The sequence below is a fragment of the Urtica dioica genome, chromosome 7 (assembly GCF_054948205.1).
Source record: "Urtica dioica subsp. dioica isolate 48M chromosome 7, U.dioica_male_clone48M_v1_H2, whole genome shotgun sequence".
NCBI classification, from domain to species: domain Eukaryota; kingdom Viridiplantae; phylum Streptophyta; class Magnoliopsida; order Rosales; family Urticaceae; genus Urtica; species Urtica dioica.
The window spans coordinates 33983741-34002099 of record NC_142762.1 but is presented as its reverse complement, the minus strand read 5'-3'; the positions used below and the strand labels follow the sequence as shown (position 1 = coordinate 34002099).

Here is an 18359-nt window from a genome sequence, read left to right as displayed (position 1 = left end):
AGTCACTAAAAGTTACAGGGGATTACAATTTACATTTGATAAAAACAAAATAAAATAAAAGTTACGGGAGATTAATATCGTGAGAAAAAAAAATGTATCATTAACATAAAGTTGAGGATTATTCTTATTTTTTATTTTATTTTATTTTTTGAGGTAAGAATTTTTTTCTGATTTTCATCATGTAAAATTTTAAAAGTGGTCAACGAGAAGAAGGGCTCATTTGTCATTTAAGGTCACAAAGTTACAATACAATAGCAGCTTTTTTCCCATTAATTTATATAAAATAAAAATATTATTTTCTCCATCTCTTTCATTCCTTTTGGAAAGTAGGATAAAGAAGAGAGAGAAGATAGAGAGAGAGACCCTACCTAATACCCTCTGAGTCTGAGCGTACACAATCAGAGAAACGCAAACTCTGAAAAAAGACCACGAAAACAAAACACAAACATAAAAAACTTCTCTTTAAAATAAGTCATTGCTCATCATAACTTTACTTACATATATTAAAAAAAAAAAAAAAAAAAACTCTCTCTCTCTCTGTGCTGGACTTTATCGAGTTATTTTCACATTTCATAAACCTATAATTTGTCATATTATATCAGGTGAGGCAACAAATCATCACTCTCTTACATCTCTTTCGGTTCGTCGGTTGAATAATTCTGATGCCATAGTCACGACCTTCTCTTGATTTGGTAAATACCAATTTCGTATTCATTCACACATCGAAGCCCATTCGAGTGCTTGTCTTAATCGATTATAAAAAAAATACATACATATATGTATCAGTTTCATCAATATCTCTTTTCTTTTCAAGTTTGATTCCCTTCCGATCATATGCTTATTATTCTATTCGACGAAGCTGATAATTTCTGATTGGTTAACTTTGTCATTTTTCATCACTATTCATTTTGATCATCTTCTTTGACCCCTGTGCTGTTCTGAGTTCGTGTATCGATGTTGATTCAAATTGAAAGTAACTGATTTCAGACTCTGCCGATTCAATACTTTTGTTTCTTTTCCATTATTATTATTATTATTATTATTATTTTGCTCGTTTGGTGGTGTATGTGTTTGTTGACTTTTTGCCTCCATTCCTTGCGGTCAATACTTAACCATTTTTGTTGACATATTTTCGGGGTACTGAAATCAGAGCTGTGAAATAGAGGAGGAAATGCCGTTTCAATATGGTTATGTATATTTATTTTCATGCCCATGAATTTTTTCTAAGCTTATATAACCATTAAATAGTGTCATGAATGACCCAGAAGCTGTGAACTGGTTTTCTGTGGCCTCAAGCTTTCTTATTGGAATCATTAAGAAAGTCAAGGTTAGGGATAACCAAGTTTGATTTGAGAAAGAAGTAATTCTCTTTCAAGGTGTCTTTTGAATACAAGTAGTACCTCAAAATATGATATTGTTGGAAGGAAATCCGAATTACATCGTCGCTCGTCCCTCGTTCCTACAAGTTAAAAACATGATTTTGTGTTATCCTCGATGATTGATTGTGCTTATTTTCTGCAGCTTTGTATGTAAATGCACTACACGGGATCATCGAGAACGTGATTGTCGGTAAAATCGTCGCCTATACATCGCTCATCGTCAATGGCTCGAAGTCCTTACAGCGACAGAGGGCCTCAATGCGACGATGATAATAAGAACAACAACAACAACAGTATTCCTCTAGTCACGAACTGGGAAGACGTGATTTGCCCGATATGCCTGGACTTCCCTCACAACACCGTGCTCCTCCAATGCTCGTGCTTCGAGAACGGTTGCCGAGCCTTCGTGTGCGACACCAACCACATGCACTCGAACTGCCTGGACCGCTTCAAAACAGCCTTCGGAATCACACCCTCTTCTCCGACGGAGGCCGAGCCGGACGAGAAGCAGCGCAACAAGCCGAGCTGCCCGCTGTGCAGAGGCGAGGTCACGGGTTGGGTGGCCGTAAACGAGGCCCGAGAGTACTTGGACGAGAAGAACCGCTGCTGCGACGAAGAAGGCTGCCGATTCTCCGGGACCTACTCGGAGCTCCAGAGCCACGCCCAGACGGAGCACCCTCACGCTCGGCCCTCGAAGATCGACCCGGCCCGGCAGCTCGACTGGGACAACTTCCAGCAATCTTCGGAGATCATCGACGTCCTCAGCACCATCCACTCCGAGGTCCCCCGAGGGGTCGTCCTCGGGGACTACGTCATCGAGTACGGCGACGACGACGACACGGAGTTCGAGGATTTCGCCGGCGGCGGCGGCGGGGAAGACGGGGGAGGGTGGTGGAGCTCATGCATCTTGTACCAGGTCTTCGACAACCTGAGGAACAGGAGGAGGTCGAGGCGGGTCGGGGACGATGCCGCCAGGAGAGGCAGCCGCCGCTCGAGCTACGACAACTCGAACTCCGACGACGGCTCCGTCACTTCCGTCGAGTTTGCCGCCGAGTACAGGGTGGACGAGATTGATGACGAGTTCACGGCCCCGCCGACTGCCCGGACCAGAAGCGGGTCCAATCACCGAAGGTCGTGCTATTTAATCCCTCATTTATTTATTGAAATGCTCGATCATATCCCCATAGGTTGGTTGACATTTACATGTTACATAATCACTTAATTGACATTTATGTTTCTCACAATCATCTGTTAGCTTTACGTCTATTTTAAGATTAGCCTCGTGTTTAATTAAATTGTTGGAAAAAAATAATCGCTTCATTGGTAGGTTGGTTGACGTTTTAATGTTAATTTACTAAAGAAAATATATCATTTGTTCTGAATTTTACCAATGGTCGAGAGCTTTCGATTGAGTAAATTAACAAGGTGAAGTCAACCAAAATGTAGATAAATGTAACAATTATTAAATGATGAGTATGAAACTGAGCGAGCATTGTTTTTGTTTCTTTTTTTTTTTCACTTTTAGTTATTAGAATTTACATTATTGGTACCCACACAGTATCAGGCTTGTTTAAAATGATGAGGTCGCACGTACTTTAGTTTTCAAGCGATGTACATGGGTTAAGGTCTCATCAAAACGGCACAGCGTGATTCAAAAAAGGATATCACTAAGCTCACTCTGTGATTTAAGTTTGTCAAGGTGAGATATTAACGGGTTTTTGTGTCTGCAGTTCTCGAAGAAGACGTTCTCGCTTTTACGATAGTTAGGTATGCCTTGTCCAAGCTTTTGGTGCAGTGGAGAAATCTGTAGAAAACTCTGATATGTGATGCATTGAAGGTTCAGGTGATCTTTGTAAGAGTGTGCTTGAATAGAGAAGTGAAGCAAAGGGAAAGGAAGAAAGATCCGTGCGGTTGAAAGCTTCATCTGGATCATGGTGGGTTGAATCAAGTTTATTAGTAGTACAATGTCCTTCCTTTGTACAGACACACACACACATGGATTTCCAAACTTTTTGTTGGCAATTTCATAGCTTTGCCTTTTCTTTTTGTTTTAGAAACTTTTTAAGTCTTAACCATTGTTGCTTGGTCGACAAAATTCTGGTAATGTTCATGGCTGCTAACATCATTCTGTTCATATTCACCTTGTTCGGTTCTGCCCATCCATCAGATATTTGTCGACAATGATAAGTTGATTAGCTATCACTGTGTTGTTTATGATCTATGATATATGTATATTGGTAACAGTTTTAAGCCTCTTTTCTTACAATTAAGGGGTTCAGTCTCTGAGATTTGATCCGAGTCGAACCAGTGTGCATAGATTTTCCAATGAGAAACTATTGGAATGGAACCAAACCGGCTAAAAAAATTGCATTTAGAACAAAACGGAGTGTAATATCAGAAGGCTAAGCCTTTCCGTGAACCGCAATGAAACGGGATCATTGGCCAGGGCGCTGAGGCAAAGGCCAACAACAATCCTTGGCATGTGATTTTCAGCAACGTTGTTGGGCATATTGCATGTTTGTTTTGTGTTACGTCCGGGGACTGATTAGCCGGAAAACAGCTTGCCTTGCAATCCACCTGCAAGAGTCCACTCACCTCACCTATACTCTCGTGTCTGTACTATGGATTGTATACAAGTGCTTGTGTAATACTGTTGTAATTATACTTTCAGAATATAATACAAGACAAGTATGGCATTGAGGTCTTATTGATTATCAAAGCTAAAAGGAAATCAGTACAACAAAGCTCAGTCACACTCTGGAAGCACTTGTATACAAATAGTCAGATAGTAAAACAAACCCAGATGCACTAATACTTGTGTATTCTTGCTCACTATCCAGGGTCTAAAATTGTTAATGCCCGTACCACCATGCAAAGCATTTCCAAAGGGGTACAAGAAAATACACACGCATTCAACAAACGGTTTTTTCAGTACGTAATAGAAGAAATAAGCAAATTATATTGAAAGAAACCAAGTTTGTGATACTAATACTTCGGTGAGAAGAAAGTTAAAAATAAAAAATAAAAATAAAAAAGAAGGAAAACTTGCTATAGGAGCACAGGTACAAGAATATCCTCGAGGCCAGGTTCAAGGAAGAACACTATATATGAATATATCAATACAAGTACAACAAAGAAAACTAATACGTGCAGTTCTTGGGCAGATTCCTGATGACATTGCTCTTCATTCCCATCTTACTGCGCATTGACTCAACACCAGACCTGTTCATCTCCTTTAGTACTTTCATCCTCACCAGGCGTTCTTTTGATTGCACTGTTGCCAATCCCATGCTTCTGTACCTGAATACACAACCACCACCAAATACACACACTTGATTTAGTCTTTGGCCTTGTATATCTGTTGATGCAGGCAAAAGAAATCATTATCTAGTTATATATATATTTAATGGGGGTTTTGAAGAATCTGACCTTGCGGCCAATGAAGCTGATATTGCAACATTATTCAAGGGAGACGGTCTGGGTTTCTGCCGGTAGTAGCGCAAGAAATCCCGGGACCCAATTGTTTTGGTTGAGGTTTTGTTGCTCGATTTGTTAGTGATGACGAGCTCAGAGCCCGCAAGCTCCACGGTGTTTCCTTCACCTGAAACAACCAGTTGATTTCCATCCACATCCACATAACTGCACCCGGAAAAAAGAAATCCCACACATTCAGCGCTCAAGATCCACAGTAAATTATGGGCACATTGGGATACGGATTAACGAGATTTAATTCAAAGAAACCTGGAGGTGTAATCGTAGAAATCCTCCAAGTCTGCATCGTCCTCTTCATCGTCGTTGCCAAAGTGCACTTTGCAATGGCTTTTCGCTGCCATATGCTTCCTGACAGCTTCCAAGCTGATAAATGGAAGACATCTATCGTTGCAGTAGAGACACATGAAATCCCGTTTCACCTGAAAACAAAATAAAACCAAGTAAATATACATACCGATGCCAAGTTCTGTTATTAGCAAGCACAAAACCAAAAAAAAAAAAAAAATACATGAAAAGCGATAAATCACCTTGAGGCCGAGATAAGTGAGAAGGCCTTTAGGGTCCTTCAAGTACTCGATATCGGGGATGAAGAAGCCGTGGTGCTTGTGCATGTGAACCGTGCAGCTCTCTATAGTGTCGTGCTCCAAATCGCACATGAAGCAAGAAGTCGGGTCCAAATCTCCGAACTCTTCATCTTCTTCCTCCATTTCCTCGTCAGAATCTTCTTCATCAACGTTCTTCAAGCCAGACGCCGACGCTCCTCCGGCGGCCAATTCGGCATACATCTTGTCATCCGGGTCAACCTCGACCCACTCATCCTCATCGTAGCTATCTTCATCTTCATCTTCGCTTTCGACCGCCTTTTTCTGGACGCGGGGCCGAATCGGCTTGATTATCGCCATCTCGTCGTATTCTTTGATTGGCCCCTGAGAGGCTCGCAGAACGTGGGCCCGGGATTTGAGGTGCTCGGCGTGAGCCTTGAAGCTCCGGTAACCTTTTCCACAGAGCCCACAGCTGTATAGCATCGGGGTTTTGCTTGGCTGGTTTCTCTCTTGGGCAACGACAGACTGTTTAGTCAGAAACAGGGCTTCTGTAACTCCGGGGACACCCGCGACCTGGTTTTAGTTTATCCACAAGATATTGTAAAGCGCCGAACATGAACAAAACTAAAGAGCCTTCAACCAATCTATCAAGGCAACTAAATAAAAGTTTTGAAGGTTCATTTGGAAAAATGGGACAGCATAATTTTAACAATGCAATAATCGAATTCAGCCATCGAAAAGCGTCAGAGACCCAGGAAAAAAAAATCAACCAAACTACCGTGGAACGAAACTTTTATTTTACAATTTATCAACCAAAGTGAATATAGTGAACACATTTATGTTCTCGATCTCCAGAGAAACTGAACCAAATTCATTCCAACAATCCCAATCAACCTCCCAAACGATTTGTTTGACTTTATCGCTAGACAATAATCCAATAAATTCAAACACAAAGCATTCAATGAAACAAATAACCCTACAAATCGAACAAAAATCAAGAGTTATTTAAAAAAAAAAAAAAAAAAGAATAGCAAAATAAAACCTTGCGCTTGAGATTGTAGCGATGCCATTCGGACTTGTAATGAAGCTTTTGCTCTGAATCGTCCGCGAATTCCCTGTTGCAAGCGTTGCAAGAAAGCCCCGGCATTGCTTAATCTTCTTATGTGTTCTTTCAATCGATCGATGGTCCAATGAAAACCCTAGATTAACAAAATCCGGCTATTATAACGTTTGGGTTTCGGAAAAATGGAAAAGAGACGCGAAAGAGATTTATAGAGAGCCAGAGGGTTTTACAGGACATTCGGTAATACATGGATATTTATTAATATATACCTATATACACGCGCGCACGCGCTTATAAATTGTATTCGACGTAGCGTATGAAATAACGCTTCTAATCGTCAGGGTTATCGTCACGCTCGTCTCGTAACTAAGTTTTGTGAAAATGACCTATATATATTCTTTTGAAATTTAATCAACTTTAGAGCATAAATTACTCTCCTAGCTTAACTTTATCTCACACGTCAATAATTAATATTTTATTATTATTTTCTATTTAATTCTCACTTATTAAATAAAAAAATAAAAATGGGCCCATTTAATTGGCTAAGCTAAGTAGCTTAGTTAAGCTAATAGGTAAAGCGCAAAATAATGGTAAGCAACTAGCTTACAACTTTTGCTAATTACTAGCAAGTCCTCACAATTGTTAAGCCACAAACCATTAAAGATGCTCTTAGTAGTTTTGTTTAACTTTTTTTTGTCTTTCATTTTAAAATACAGAGGAATATCTAAATATTTAAAAGAAAAAATTGGTATACTTCTGGTACAAATATGACATTTCCAAAAACCAAAAATACTAATGCATTATTTCACTTAAACTCGTAGTGTATATATTATTAATGCGATTTTTTTAGATAAAATTTGACACGTGTCAGGGTGTGAGCTTGCGACGTATCTCGTTCTTGGGTTACGGGTGTCAAATCTTTTATGGTTCCGAAAGAATCGTAACGGGTCGAGATATCTTGTGACGTTACGACCGCGATGGTTACTTTTGGGAATTCGAGGTGGGCGGTGTGATTCGCCTTGAGATGTCCTATCTTTATCTCTGTTCTTGACCTCGTTTGAATTCGGTTCTTCCTTTGCCTATAAGAAGTAGAGAAAATGAGCTAGAAGGGTTCAGAGGATTTCCCTGTATCGCGTATTTAGTCATTTTTCCACAAATTTTGTGTGTCCACATATTTATAAGTGATATTTATATGGAGTCAAGAACATTTTCTTTATTTCTTTCCCAAGTGAGCTTTCAACTTTGATATTTTTTTGCCTCTTTCCTTGTGGAAAATTGTCCATTGAAGGCTTGGGGTAGTCAATTCTTGACGCTCGCGTGGCTTGTGGTCTTTGTGGCTTACGCTTGGCCCGTAAAGTTGACGTGTGCGCTTTTGCGGAATAGGTGGCATTTGTGATACAACATCAATTTTGTATCAAGAGCTTTCAAAAGTCGCATTGTGTTGTTATCAGTGGGGCAAGTAATATGGTGATGTGGTGTTGCTGCGTTGATGTTAGTGGGTCCCACGTAAGTGATGTTCATGTGGTGTGTGGGAAGTTTTATGGGGCTGGTCACTTTGACCATTTGTTTATTTTTGGGGCAAGTGATGTTTATGGGATGCACGCGGTTTGTTTAGCTATATGGGTTACTTGGAATTTTTCCCATCTTTTTTGGGCCTGGGCACCACGTGGACTGATTTTTTCTTTGTCGTTTTTCTCCATTCGTTATTGTCGTTTTGGCCGTACGAAACAATGCTATATCAACAGCCCACCAAGTCTCATGTACGAATTATGTCGTTTGTGAGACTTTCTCCAGTTCAACCTTTATTCTTTGGTTGTCGTTGAGTGAAGCTCTTTTTATTATTTTTATTACTTTTTCTTTTTCTTTTTGTTTATGTTTTTGAAGGGTTTCTTGTGTTGTTGTTGTCTCGCTTCTATTTCCCTCTTCTTTTAAATATTCTGATTCCTTCCTTATGTACGAGGATTGGTATTTTGGTCTCTTTGTAGTTGTCTCATACTCTCTCTATTCTTTTCTTCCATTCTCTTTATTCATTTTCCTTTTTTTTTTTCTTTTCTGGACATAATTTCATATTTTTTTCTTTTTGGAAACAAAAAAGGAAAAACTCTCATCTCCATTGATAACTTCTAACCAACCAGTGGCCAATGGGCTCACACCTCCCGACAATGTCGATGTCGGTGCACGTGACTCTCTTGAGATTTTACCATCGTCATCTCAAAAATACTTCATTCTCGATGAAATCCCTACTTCATTTTTAGAGAACATAGATAATTTTTCCCTATCTTTGAGCAGAGACATAAATTTCATGATTTATTGTATAAAGCTTCGAAATGAGCGGGGAAGAGCCGACGGTTGTACCTTCGATCGAGGGCGAGTGTGTGCTCTTTTCGCACAGATCTGAGAGCCCGGTCCTCAGTTTCATTCCTCATTGTGACTCACGGGCCTGAGACGAGGTCATCGCTGCAGGAGCCACGTCGCGTGAGTCAGAGATCGTCCATCCGGGCGACGTTGGTACGAGCAATAGGAGTCGTCGAGTGTTTTGTACCCGTAGAGAGTGCCTCGCCGCCGATTTGCGAAGTGGAGGCAATGAAAAAGCTCTTGATGGGATGAATTGTTCTTCTGCTTCTTGCAATCTTCTAGAAACTAAAGACTCGCTGGACGGTATGCCGTTGAACGGGGCGTGGTCTTGGGGGTTGATGTTTTCGCATGCTCCGGTTTGAGCGCGAGTTGTTTAGCGGGGCAGGGGGTTTAGTTACGCCTGAGAGCAGTTGGCTCGACGACTCCTGAAATCTCCGTTCAAGATTTTTTCGCCTTTGGAGTTTCTAGGGGCGTCACAATGATTTACGAGATCTCTGCCATGGAGAAGACGCGGTCTACATAGACGCTCCGCAGTACTCGTGGTATGTGGATTACGGGCTCATCTTCTTCGTCAATGGGAGGCGGTAGTCTGTAGCTCGTCAACATCCGGCGAGGACTCGTGCGTTGTCGGAGAGGTCATGTTGCGGTTCCTTACGATGGCGACGTGGTTGAGGGCGAGGCTTCCTCCACTTCTCGAGTCCGGTTTATTGAAGTCTCGTGTCGAGAAAAGTGTTGCGCCTAAGCCAAAGAAAGGGAGCGTGATCTTGAAAATAGGGAGGGACGACATTCTGCTTGCGATCGAGCCCCACAGTGGTTCCTCCTCGAAGAAGCAAAATGAGGTTCTTCGCCCATCGTCATCCATTGCAGCGACACCTTCGTCTCGAGAGTTACACCTTATAGTCGCTGTTGATGTTAGGCTTCGTCATCAATTTAAATAAAGAAGGATTTGGCCTAGTACAAGTTAATTGGGCCCAAGCCCATATATTTGTCGTTAACAGGTTCAGGTATTACACTAGACCGTCAGAAGATTCAAATGCCAGTTCGAGATAACTGCTCCCCGAAGATCTAGAGTTACAAAGCTCGTCAGCCTGATCGATCTGCAACCGCTTTTCATACAAATAGGTCTCCAACGACAGGTGTCTCAAGATGCAGTAGTGAGTTCCAACTGACACACAACGTGTCCCTAACAGTCCGGAGCTCATAACCTCATTTCCCCAGACTATAAATATAAGACAATTAAGCCCATGTCGGGCACGTTACTTTCATTCTATTTCCATTCCTGCCTTCAAATTCATATATTTGTACTATTTTGAGCGATCTTAATACAAATAGCCCCGAGCTAATTTTACATTTTTCTTTGCTTCTTTATTCAATTTTCAATTCATTAAGAGTTTCAGTTTGGTCTTGTCACGGAGAATTGAGACCCATCTACAAATATAAATCGACCAATTTCCGATCATAAATTTGTCGTGACTGTTTTGGTGTGATTTCTCACATCAACAATCGCTAGAGCGATGAAGGAGATGGCTAAGGTGGATCAGATACCTGTCAATTCTCTCATTGTTGCGCATGCTCGAAATTTTCGTCGTGTCGGTCTTTTAATTCATGCACGTAGCCTTTTTTGTGTTATTGCCTTTTTTAGGGCTATACTTCTTCACTTGTTACTCAGTGCAACTTCGACGACTTGTTGATGGGGTCTAGGGCGACGTCAGAGGTCGTCCGTGCTACGAAGGAGGCTGGCGACATTCGTGTGAAGGCTGCAAGACAGGATGGCGATACCAGGGAGAGGACCACAAAACATTTGAGTTTCGCCTTGATTAAAAAGTTTAGGGTTGAGGTTGAGACATCTTCGGTGAAGCTTCGTAATAAGGGGATCGAGCTCTGTCATCTGCGTCCCGCATTGGAGGCTACTCGGAGGGAGCGAGATGTCTTTTGAGTGGAGCGAGATTCATTTCGGTTAGAGAGAGATCGTCTTGTCGTTGAACAAACATGTTATGCGTCGGTTGCTTACTGACTCGATGAGGAAGTCCCTCGCGGAGTGGCATGCTGCATTAGATGATTACAAAGACGAGGATGATGACTCATCCATTGAAGCTTGAGTTTACCATTTCTTTTGTTTGTGCGGTGGCTTATGACTTTCCGCATTTGGGTTTTTTATGATCCTAGGCAAACTGCCATTTGTTGATTTCTTTCTTTTGACGATGCGGTTCGTCATGCATTTTTCTTGACTAGCCATCTTTTTGCGGGCCCTAATTTTGGTTTTTTTTTCTTCGACAAATGAACGTTTTTCTTTATTGCATTGGCACTTGTACGCTTTCTTGTTCTTTTGAATCCATATGCAAAAAAAAATTATTGTTCGTATACATGTTTATCTTTACAATCTTTTTTTTTTTTTTTTTTTTTTGTGAACATTGTTAATGCTCCATGACAGTTTCAAGGTTCGTTCGGGGTCTTGACTCCGTGAGCCTATGCCTCGTAATGGTTTTGAGATTTGTGCAAGGTCTAGACGCCGCGAGCCTTTTCTCACTCCTTGTGACGTTTTGAGATTGGTTCTGAGACTCGACGCCATGAACCCCTTTCTCACGCCTCATGACAGTTTTGAGATTTGTGCGAGGTACTTCGGTGATGGGGCCTATTGGAAATATTGGCGGAGGTGCTCTGCGTTTCATGGGTGTTTGATCTCTGTTTCGTTCATCTCTTCGGAGCCCTTCCCAGTTTGGCTCGAGTAATCCTGTTCCATGTACTTGCGTGTTCTAGAATACCTTCCGTAAGACGAGGCTTCCTTTGACGAAGTGACGAGCCTTGACTTTCGAGTTGTAGTGTTTCTCGACGACTCTCTTCTGGGCAGCCATGCGGGTAAATTCTTCCGCCCTTATCTCTTCAATCGCGTCTAACTCTATTCGGGGCACCTCGTTGTTTTTTCGTCGTCCAAGGGGGGGCTAATGTTATCGGGCTATTTCAGACATAAAAAATATGCATATGCCATGTGATATCGGTCCTTTTTGGGTGCCCAAAACAGAATACCGTGTCATCACAAAATCTCTGAACCCGGCCCAAAGGGCTCGCATGGTGCAGAAGACCTGGACCTTTCGGCCGCTCGGTCATCAGCTGATCGGCCACTCGGCCACCTCACACGAAAAGTCTCTCCACCACCCCTAAGGGCACGCTTTTATGAATGCATATAAATATAGGCTTCGACCCAAGCAACTGGTAAGTCATTTATGAGTCTCGGAACGCTGCTGAAACACCGTGGAGGCTCGTTTCTCTCACAATCTCTCCCTGAACACCCAAATCTCTCTAAAACCCTCTATTTTCTACCTAAATCCAATTAATATTGAGCGTCAGAGAGGTAATCAAAGACGACGCCTCGGTGTTCCTTTGAATGTGATTTCTTTCTTCTTATTTTTAGGCCACCTCGAAGGACGTGAAAGACACTCCACCCGCTTGAAATAGGCTCGGGATACCGAGTCAAATACATATAGGCTCGAACACGATCACTTGGTCAGGCCTTGCGAACCGTTCATGTCTCTAAATTTTTATCCGAAAACGAGCGACAACACTAACTATACTCTTATAATTTTTCCTCAATAAATATAGTTAATGGCATAATTCTTATTTAGAAATACAACAAAAAAGTTCATAGCAAACAACTATCAAGAAACATAAACAAAGAAAATGATGTATTTTACCCACCCGAGATAGAATTGCTCTTCGATGGCGAAGTATGGTCTAAATCCAAATCAAAATATATTAATATCGAAGACACATGATCCTGAGTATAAAATTGCAATCCCTCTTAAATATCAAATTGAATATTTTTTAAAAAATTCAACCGATAAAAAAAAAACCTAGGTGTGAAAGAAAGGAACTAACTATTGACATGCAAATAATCAATATTGAATACTTTAAAGTTAAGAATCTTTCATATATATATATATATATATATATATCATCAATATACTAGTTTCTGGTAAAAAAATCAATATACTAAATATAGAAAAAAAAATATATTCATCAATGCACTATAGTTACTAACTCTTGCCATTAAACCGAACAATAGACAATCCAAACTGATAAAGCGCACAAACCCCTCTATTTATTTTTGTTGCTCCAATCTCATTCAAATTAAATGACGTTTTTTAAAGAAAACATAAACTATCCGGATCTTATTCAATCCAACGGTGGAAATCAAATTCCTTAGATCACATTTCAGAAAGAAAAAAAAAATTATGAAAAATACGAATAAAAAGTAAAAACCGCTACGAAGTACGAACCTCTCTCTCTCTCTTTTTCTTTCCGTTACTCAGAACGCCAATAGTCTATCTTTGCAACGAGTCTCTGTGTACGGAATTCGAACATCGCGGCCATGGCGGGCGTTTCTGGATCCCGGGGAAGAAGCCTAGAGCCTCAGTCCGGTGGGAAGATGGTTCGAGCCAGACGACCTGCAGGCTCGAGGACGCCGTACGAGAGGCCGAAATTGGACGATTCCGATACCAGAAACCCTAATTGGATCTCCAAGCTCCTCCTCAGCCCTACAAGGGCCATTGCAACTGGCGCTGGGAAGCTTATCTCCACCGTCTTCTCTCAGGACGATTCGGATTCCGATTCGGATTCAGATTCTGATTCGTCGTCGGAGAGCGATTCTGGTTCGGGTTGGTGAAATAGATTCTTCTCTTTGTTTCTGTCTCTCGCTAGTAGTTTGCTATGAATTTTTGTTGCATTTCTGACTGAAGACTTTGTTATTAGTGTCATTTATTGAGGAATTTAGTGTAAATAGTTTTGCACTGATACTTACCGAGGAATTGGGGACTTAATTGCTGGTCTGGCTAGGGTTTTGAGATTGTACGGCTAAATGATGGCGAGGAATTAAGTTTTTGACTTCAGTCCTTTTTATCTTTTATATATTTGTCCTAGAATTAATTGTCGTTAAGACTAAAAGATGCTAGTTATTACATCACTCTCTCGTGCTTAATTTGAGTGGTTGTGGGTTTTTAGTGGATAGTAATAGGCTTCTGTTAGTTTGGATGGCCGGGTTGATTGGTTTATTAGTTCTTGTGTGCCCTTTCATATTCGACATAATTGACTTGTCCCTCTTACAGAGGGTAATGTTGAAAATGACTATGATGAGGATGATTCGCTGTCTCAACGTGCCAATTTATCGAAGGAGGTAATATTTCTACTATTTTATTAAATATTTTTGAACCTGTGGAGATCATTTTATTGTGTTGGAATCAGGTGCTGAATCATTTTTAGCTTTCATGTCAATAGGTCTTAGCATTCTTCAGAACAGTTTTTTTTTTCTTCTTTCTTTCAGTTTTTATTATGTTTGCAAAATAAATTTGATTCTTCTCTCGTACTTTGTATATAAGTTTGCACTTTGAATATAATTTGGTCGGAAGCACTGAATGTTGAAATATGTACATGTGTAATGAAGAGGACACTAGCCTGTTGATGTATGCTTGTTACTATTATGTCAATCTAAGATACTTTCTCATTGTTTTGTATCAGCAGTCAATTCGATATTTTCTACACATTTATGGTATTATGTTTAAGTATACTTTCTCATTGTTTTGTATCAGCAGTCAATATAATCTTTTCTGCAAATCTATTGGTTTCATGCTCGTCTTTTTGTTATTGAATCAGAGTAACAAATCAGAAAAGGTCAACTACTTTAGGAAAGATCTGGAGCCAAAAGCGGGGAAAAGAGATAAATTGAGAGCAATAGAAGAGCTACTTATGCAAGAAACATTTTCGAGGTGATTGAGAATATAGCAATCATTATTTGAATTATAGATCCTTCAGTTGTGTTTACTCAGAAGCTTCTCGAGTGTGGTTATATGTTTGTTTTTTTAACATTACCTATTTGCATTGTTCTGTTTTATTCTAGTTTTCTCTTCCCCTCTTCAATTCATTATGGCAGAAGCACATAATACCAATAATGGGTTCCACATCTGAAAATTCTCTGAACTGTCACGATTCATGATATCATTATCACGGATTTAATATTTTTTTTAGACTTGGGCCTCCCACAAAAAGAAAAGTAATTTTTTCAATTGTAATTTGGAAAAAGTGGCTACCTCAATTATTACTGTTCATAAAAGTTACCTGACTGTGCCTTCTGTACCTTAAATTGTATATAATGATATACTATCAATCCTTTAGAATAGAAGAATACATTTTGTAGGCATTTATTATTATTATTATTAGCAATAGTCCTATCTTTTAAGAGGTGCGGTTTGGTGTTTGAACAGGGAAGAGTACAACAGATTACTAAAGATTATTGAATCAAGAGTGGTAGATGGCAAAGACGTGGGCTTACAGAGACTAACTAAGACACCAAAAGAAAAGGCTGAAGGTGGGAATATGCTTATGGTAAATTAAAATTGTAACTTGTTTAATATATGTATTGAGTTAACATGTGAATTATGTTACAGAAGAAGAAGAGAAGAATCTTAGATGCACAGCAGTAATGGAGGCGAGGAGGTGGCTTTCAGAGAAGAAACCGAAATCATCATTGAAGTCAGATTCAAAAAACGTGTGGCTTCTACTCTCTCTCTCTCTCATTTAGTTAATATAAATGGCTACTTGTTTCATTTTTGAGTTTCCTTCTGGCTTGAGTTTGTGAATCTGCGAGTTGCACACTCGAAAATATTGTAAATAATAGCAAATCAAAGAGAGCTTCAAGGGGTTGGTCTAGTGGTAAGGGTGATTATTGGGACCTTATTAGTCCCTGGTTCAATTCCCCCCGGACGCAACAATTAGGGTCACTGGTGTCGTCTCTCGGTAGATAATGCCAAGGCTCGTGGATTTTAGTTGGGATTAACCTTGGACACCACAGTTATAAAAAAAAAGGAAATCAAAGTGGATAGGGTAGCCTTTGTGATGACATGTCATGCTTCACTAGGTACATTAATGCAGATGTTCCGGAGGTAATACAAAATTTGAAGGCTGAGTTAATATTCAGGTTAGGTGATTTTATGCAAAAAGTTGTGGTGAAGTCCGAATGATGGAGAACTTAAGTTCTAGTGTTGTATACAAAGAGCTCTATTGAGTTACATTGTTGTATGTTTGCTACATTCAATCTATGCCTTGTTCATTTGTCTCTTAAGTGTTTCCATGGGTTTGAAATAAGTGCCTTTTATTCGTCTGACTTCTTTGTTTTGTATCATTGATCGTAAATTATTTGGGCTTGCAATTATTACCATTTTCTATAAATGGTCCCTGTATGAAAAATAAAATAAATTTGGTACCTGACTGTTATACTATGTGCTGCAATTCAGAGTCTGATTCTTTTCTGGCAGGTTGTTGAAGATGAAGGTGGTTCACCAGCAGATATGGCCAAATTGTATATGAAGGCACGCCCTTTATGGGCTTCTCCATCACCTATGGGAACACTTCTTTTCGATGAAGCAACACCGAGTTCAGTTGGTAGTATTTCGTTACCCTCAACAAAGGTACAGTACAGTGCAACTTAGATTTTTTTTTTTTTTTTTTTTTTTTTTTTGGGACAAAGATGAAGAAAAATTGCACGTTAAAATCTATTTTAAGAAACTTTGCTTTTAGTTTCTTGTGATGGTAAATTGAAGCTGGATTTCTCTCATATTTTTACACTGTGATACGTGATTACAGGCCAGAAGGGACACCCCTGCTTCAGGGTCATGGAACATCAAGGAGGAATTGCAGAGAGTGCGAGCTAAAGCATCTGAAGAGATGCTTAGTACATTACCATCTAAAAGGATTGACTGGTCATCTTTTGGTGTTGAAAAAAGAGCTGTGCCCTATCCTCTGATAGCTGAAAGAGTGCACAGTAGTGTTAATGAGAAGGACAAGTCTGAACTACTAAATGCATCTTTACGCCAAGTGACCGGAATATCTAGCTCTAAAGGTATTCTGGAATATCTAACTCTGATCGCATTCGTATGTATATTTTCTTTTCTTTTTTCTCTGTTGAATACTTTTTGTCATCTGTAAGTATGCGCTCAGTCAGTCAGTCCTATTCTAGTTCTATGTTCACTAACGGAAGAAATATCAATTATCTAAAAACCGGAAACCTCAATCTCTGCTTCAGGTTTGGAAGCCACACCTTTACAGTCACAGAATGAAGCTTCATTGCCCGATGAAGTTAACATCAATATTGAGATAAATCAGGTTTTTATTTCTAGAATGTGCTTCAAGAGCTGAAAGAAATTTCACCCCTCCCTTAAAGTCTCGTCTAGGAAAGAATATTTGCAATAAAGAATCTTTCCACAGGATTTTTCTTGCGCTCTTTATACTCACTATAAGTGTTTCTATTTGTAGGATTCCCAAGCTACTCATATCCACGAGGTAGCAGGTGAATCTTGTTTCTCTAAATAATGTAGCTCGAATTAGTCACAAGTAGTACTCATATCAGTATGCTTTTCGTCAACTTGCATACTTACTGATTATTGAAGGCATAATTAGGTCCCACGAATGGTTTAGAAGAAATGGTTTGTGAGGAACCAAGACTTCCTTCGCATCAAGAAATGGTTTGCGAGGAACCAAGGCTACCTTTGGGAAACAGGTTAAACATGCGCGCTTAGACCTATACTTTTTTCGGATTCCATTTATTTGTTTATTTCTGAAATAATTTCTTAATCGGTTTTTCCTCATTCAGTTTTCCCACGGAAGCAGCGCCGGAGCAAGAGGCCAAGCAGGTCGATGAGGATCGCAATTTGGCCCGTTCAAGTTCTAACAACAATATCGCTGATGGTTTCGGCGATGGAACTTGCGAGCTAATCACTCAAACTCCCATGGACGATATTCCGAAATCCCCGCAACTAGTTGCTATTAATAAGATCCCGGCTCCGGAGCAACAGGCCAAGCTGGACGTGGACGAAGAGGATCATAATTCGGTCAGTTCAAGCTCTAACAAGAATATCTCTGATGCTTTCGGGGAGGAGACTTGCGAGCTACTCACTGAATCTTCCATGGACGATATTCCAAGATCTCCGTCCGCGGATGATATTCCACGATCTCCGCAGGTACCGCCACGATACTCAACCCGGAAAGGCTCGAAGCGCGGCCAAGCCGAAGATGGTGTGAAGAAGCCTGGAAAGAAGCCTAGCAGATACAGCAGGACGTAACAGGACATTTCGAGCCACTTAAATAAATATTTGTTCTGTAATTTTTTTTTTAGTTATTTAGTTATGTCTGTTTATAAGCAGGCATTGTTGTTTAGAGACTAGAGTCCTAAGCACGCATTGTCGTTTAAGCTGGCATTGTTGTTTAGAATAGAGTCCACGTTTGCTGGGATTATCTTTCTTAGGAGCTAATTTTAGCTTGTAGGTAGTTTGAGTTTGAAGGATTTACATTTGCATTAAGAATATGAGAATTCATTCAATTTGTAGACTGTATGCTTGTGTATTATTTGCCAATGTTTTTTTTTTTTTTTTAAATTTTTATTTTTTTGTGGACAACATTGTTGCTTTAATTGTCTAGATCTTATTATCTGATCAAACCTTGTCTACGATTTGTTCTTATATATTAAAGTTTATTTTGACAAGAGAA

At 40.0% G+C, this 18359-nt stretch overlaps 3 protein-coding genes across 6 annotated transcripts; 2 read left to right on the top strand and 1 right to left on the bottom strand.

Moving 5' to 3' along the window:
* The first annotated feature begins 352 nt into the window (after positions 1-352).
* LOC149390969 (E3 ubiquitin-protein ligase, putative (DUF1644)) lies at positions 353-3574 on the top strand. Of its 4 annotated transcripts, none has more exons than XM_089621094.1 (4): positions 353-692; positions 1522-2510; positions 3110-3146; positions 3217-3574. In XM_089621094.1, exons 2-3 carry the CDS (start codon positions 1603-1605, stop codon positions 3144-3146), a joined length of 945 nt encoding a protein of 314 aa, XP_089477220.1. In that variant the 5' UTR covers positions 353-692; positions 1522-1602; the 3' UTR covers positions 3217-3574. The 4 variants fall into 4 exon arrangements, with proteins under 4 accessions (XP_089477220.1, XP_089477219.1, XP_089477218.1 ...); XM_089621093.1 differs by having other exon boundaries at positions 354-692; positions 3223-3574; XM_089621092.1 differs by having other exon boundaries at positions 356-602; positions 3110-3574.
* A 744-nt stretch (positions 3575-4318) lies between these two features.
* On the bottom strand, positions 4319-6732 carry LOC149390968 (Zinc finger protein 622). The gene is made up of 5 exons (XM_089620968.1): positions 6456-6732; positions 5399-5986; positions 5121-5290; positions 4809-5018; positions 4319-4679 (listed from the first exon to the last, which is right to left on the bottom strand). Exons 1-5 carry the CDS (start codon positions 6558-6560, stop codon positions 4520-4522), a joined length of 1233 nt encoding a protein of 410 aa, XP_089477094.1. The 5' UTR covers positions 6561-6732; the 3' UTR covers positions 4319-4519.
* A 6361-nt stretch (positions 6733-13093) lies between these two features.
* On the top strand, positions 13094-18237 carry LOC149390967 (flocculation protein). The gene is made up of 11 exons (XM_089620629.1): positions 13094-13483; positions 13931-13998; positions 14475-14587; positions 15083-15186; positions 15266-15366; positions 16133-16285; positions 16461-16716; positions 16900-16979; positions 17130-17163; positions 17274-17373; positions 17467-18237. The coding sequence occupies exons 1-11, from the start codon at positions 13198-13200 to the stop codon at positions 17933-17935; spliced, it is 1764 nt and encodes a 587-aa protein (XP_089476755.1). The 5' UTR covers positions 13094-13197; the 3' UTR covers positions 17936-18237.
* The last annotated feature ends 122 nt before the right edge of the window (positions 18238-18359 follow it).

Coding starts and splice junctions, on each gene's coding strand:
- LOC149390969 (XM_089621094.1), top strand. CDS start 1,603: ATGGCTCGAAGTCCTTACAGCGACAGAGGGCCTCAATGCGACGATGAT. Junction 2,511..3,109: donor AGCGGGTCCAATCACCGAAG/GTCGTGCTATTT, acceptor TTGTGTCTGCAG/TTCTCGAAGAAGACGTTCTC.
- LOC149390968 (XM_089620968.1), bottom strand. CDS start 6,560: ATGCCGGGGCTTTCTTGCAACGCTTGCAACAGGGAATTCGCGGACGAT. Junction 5,019..5,120: donor TTCTACGATTACACCTCCAG/GTTTCTTTGAAT, acceptor TTCCGGGTGCAG/TTATGTGGATGTGGATGGAA. Junction 4,680..4,808: donor TCAGCTTCATTGGCCGCAAG/GTCAGATTCTTC, acceptor TTGTGTATTCAG/GTACAGAAGCATGGGATTGG.
- LOC149390967 (XM_089620629.1), top strand. CDS start 13,198: ATGGCGGGCGTTTCTGGATCCCGGGGAAGAAGCCTAGAGCCTCAGTCC. Junction 13,484..13,930: donor GGAGAGCGATTCTGGTTCGG/GTTGGTGAAATA, acceptor TCCCTCTTACAG/AGGGTAATGTTGAAAATGAC. Junction 17,164..17,273: donor TCATATCCACGAGGTAGCAG/GTGAATCTTGTT, acceptor AGGCATAATTAG/GTCCCACGAATGGTTTAGAA.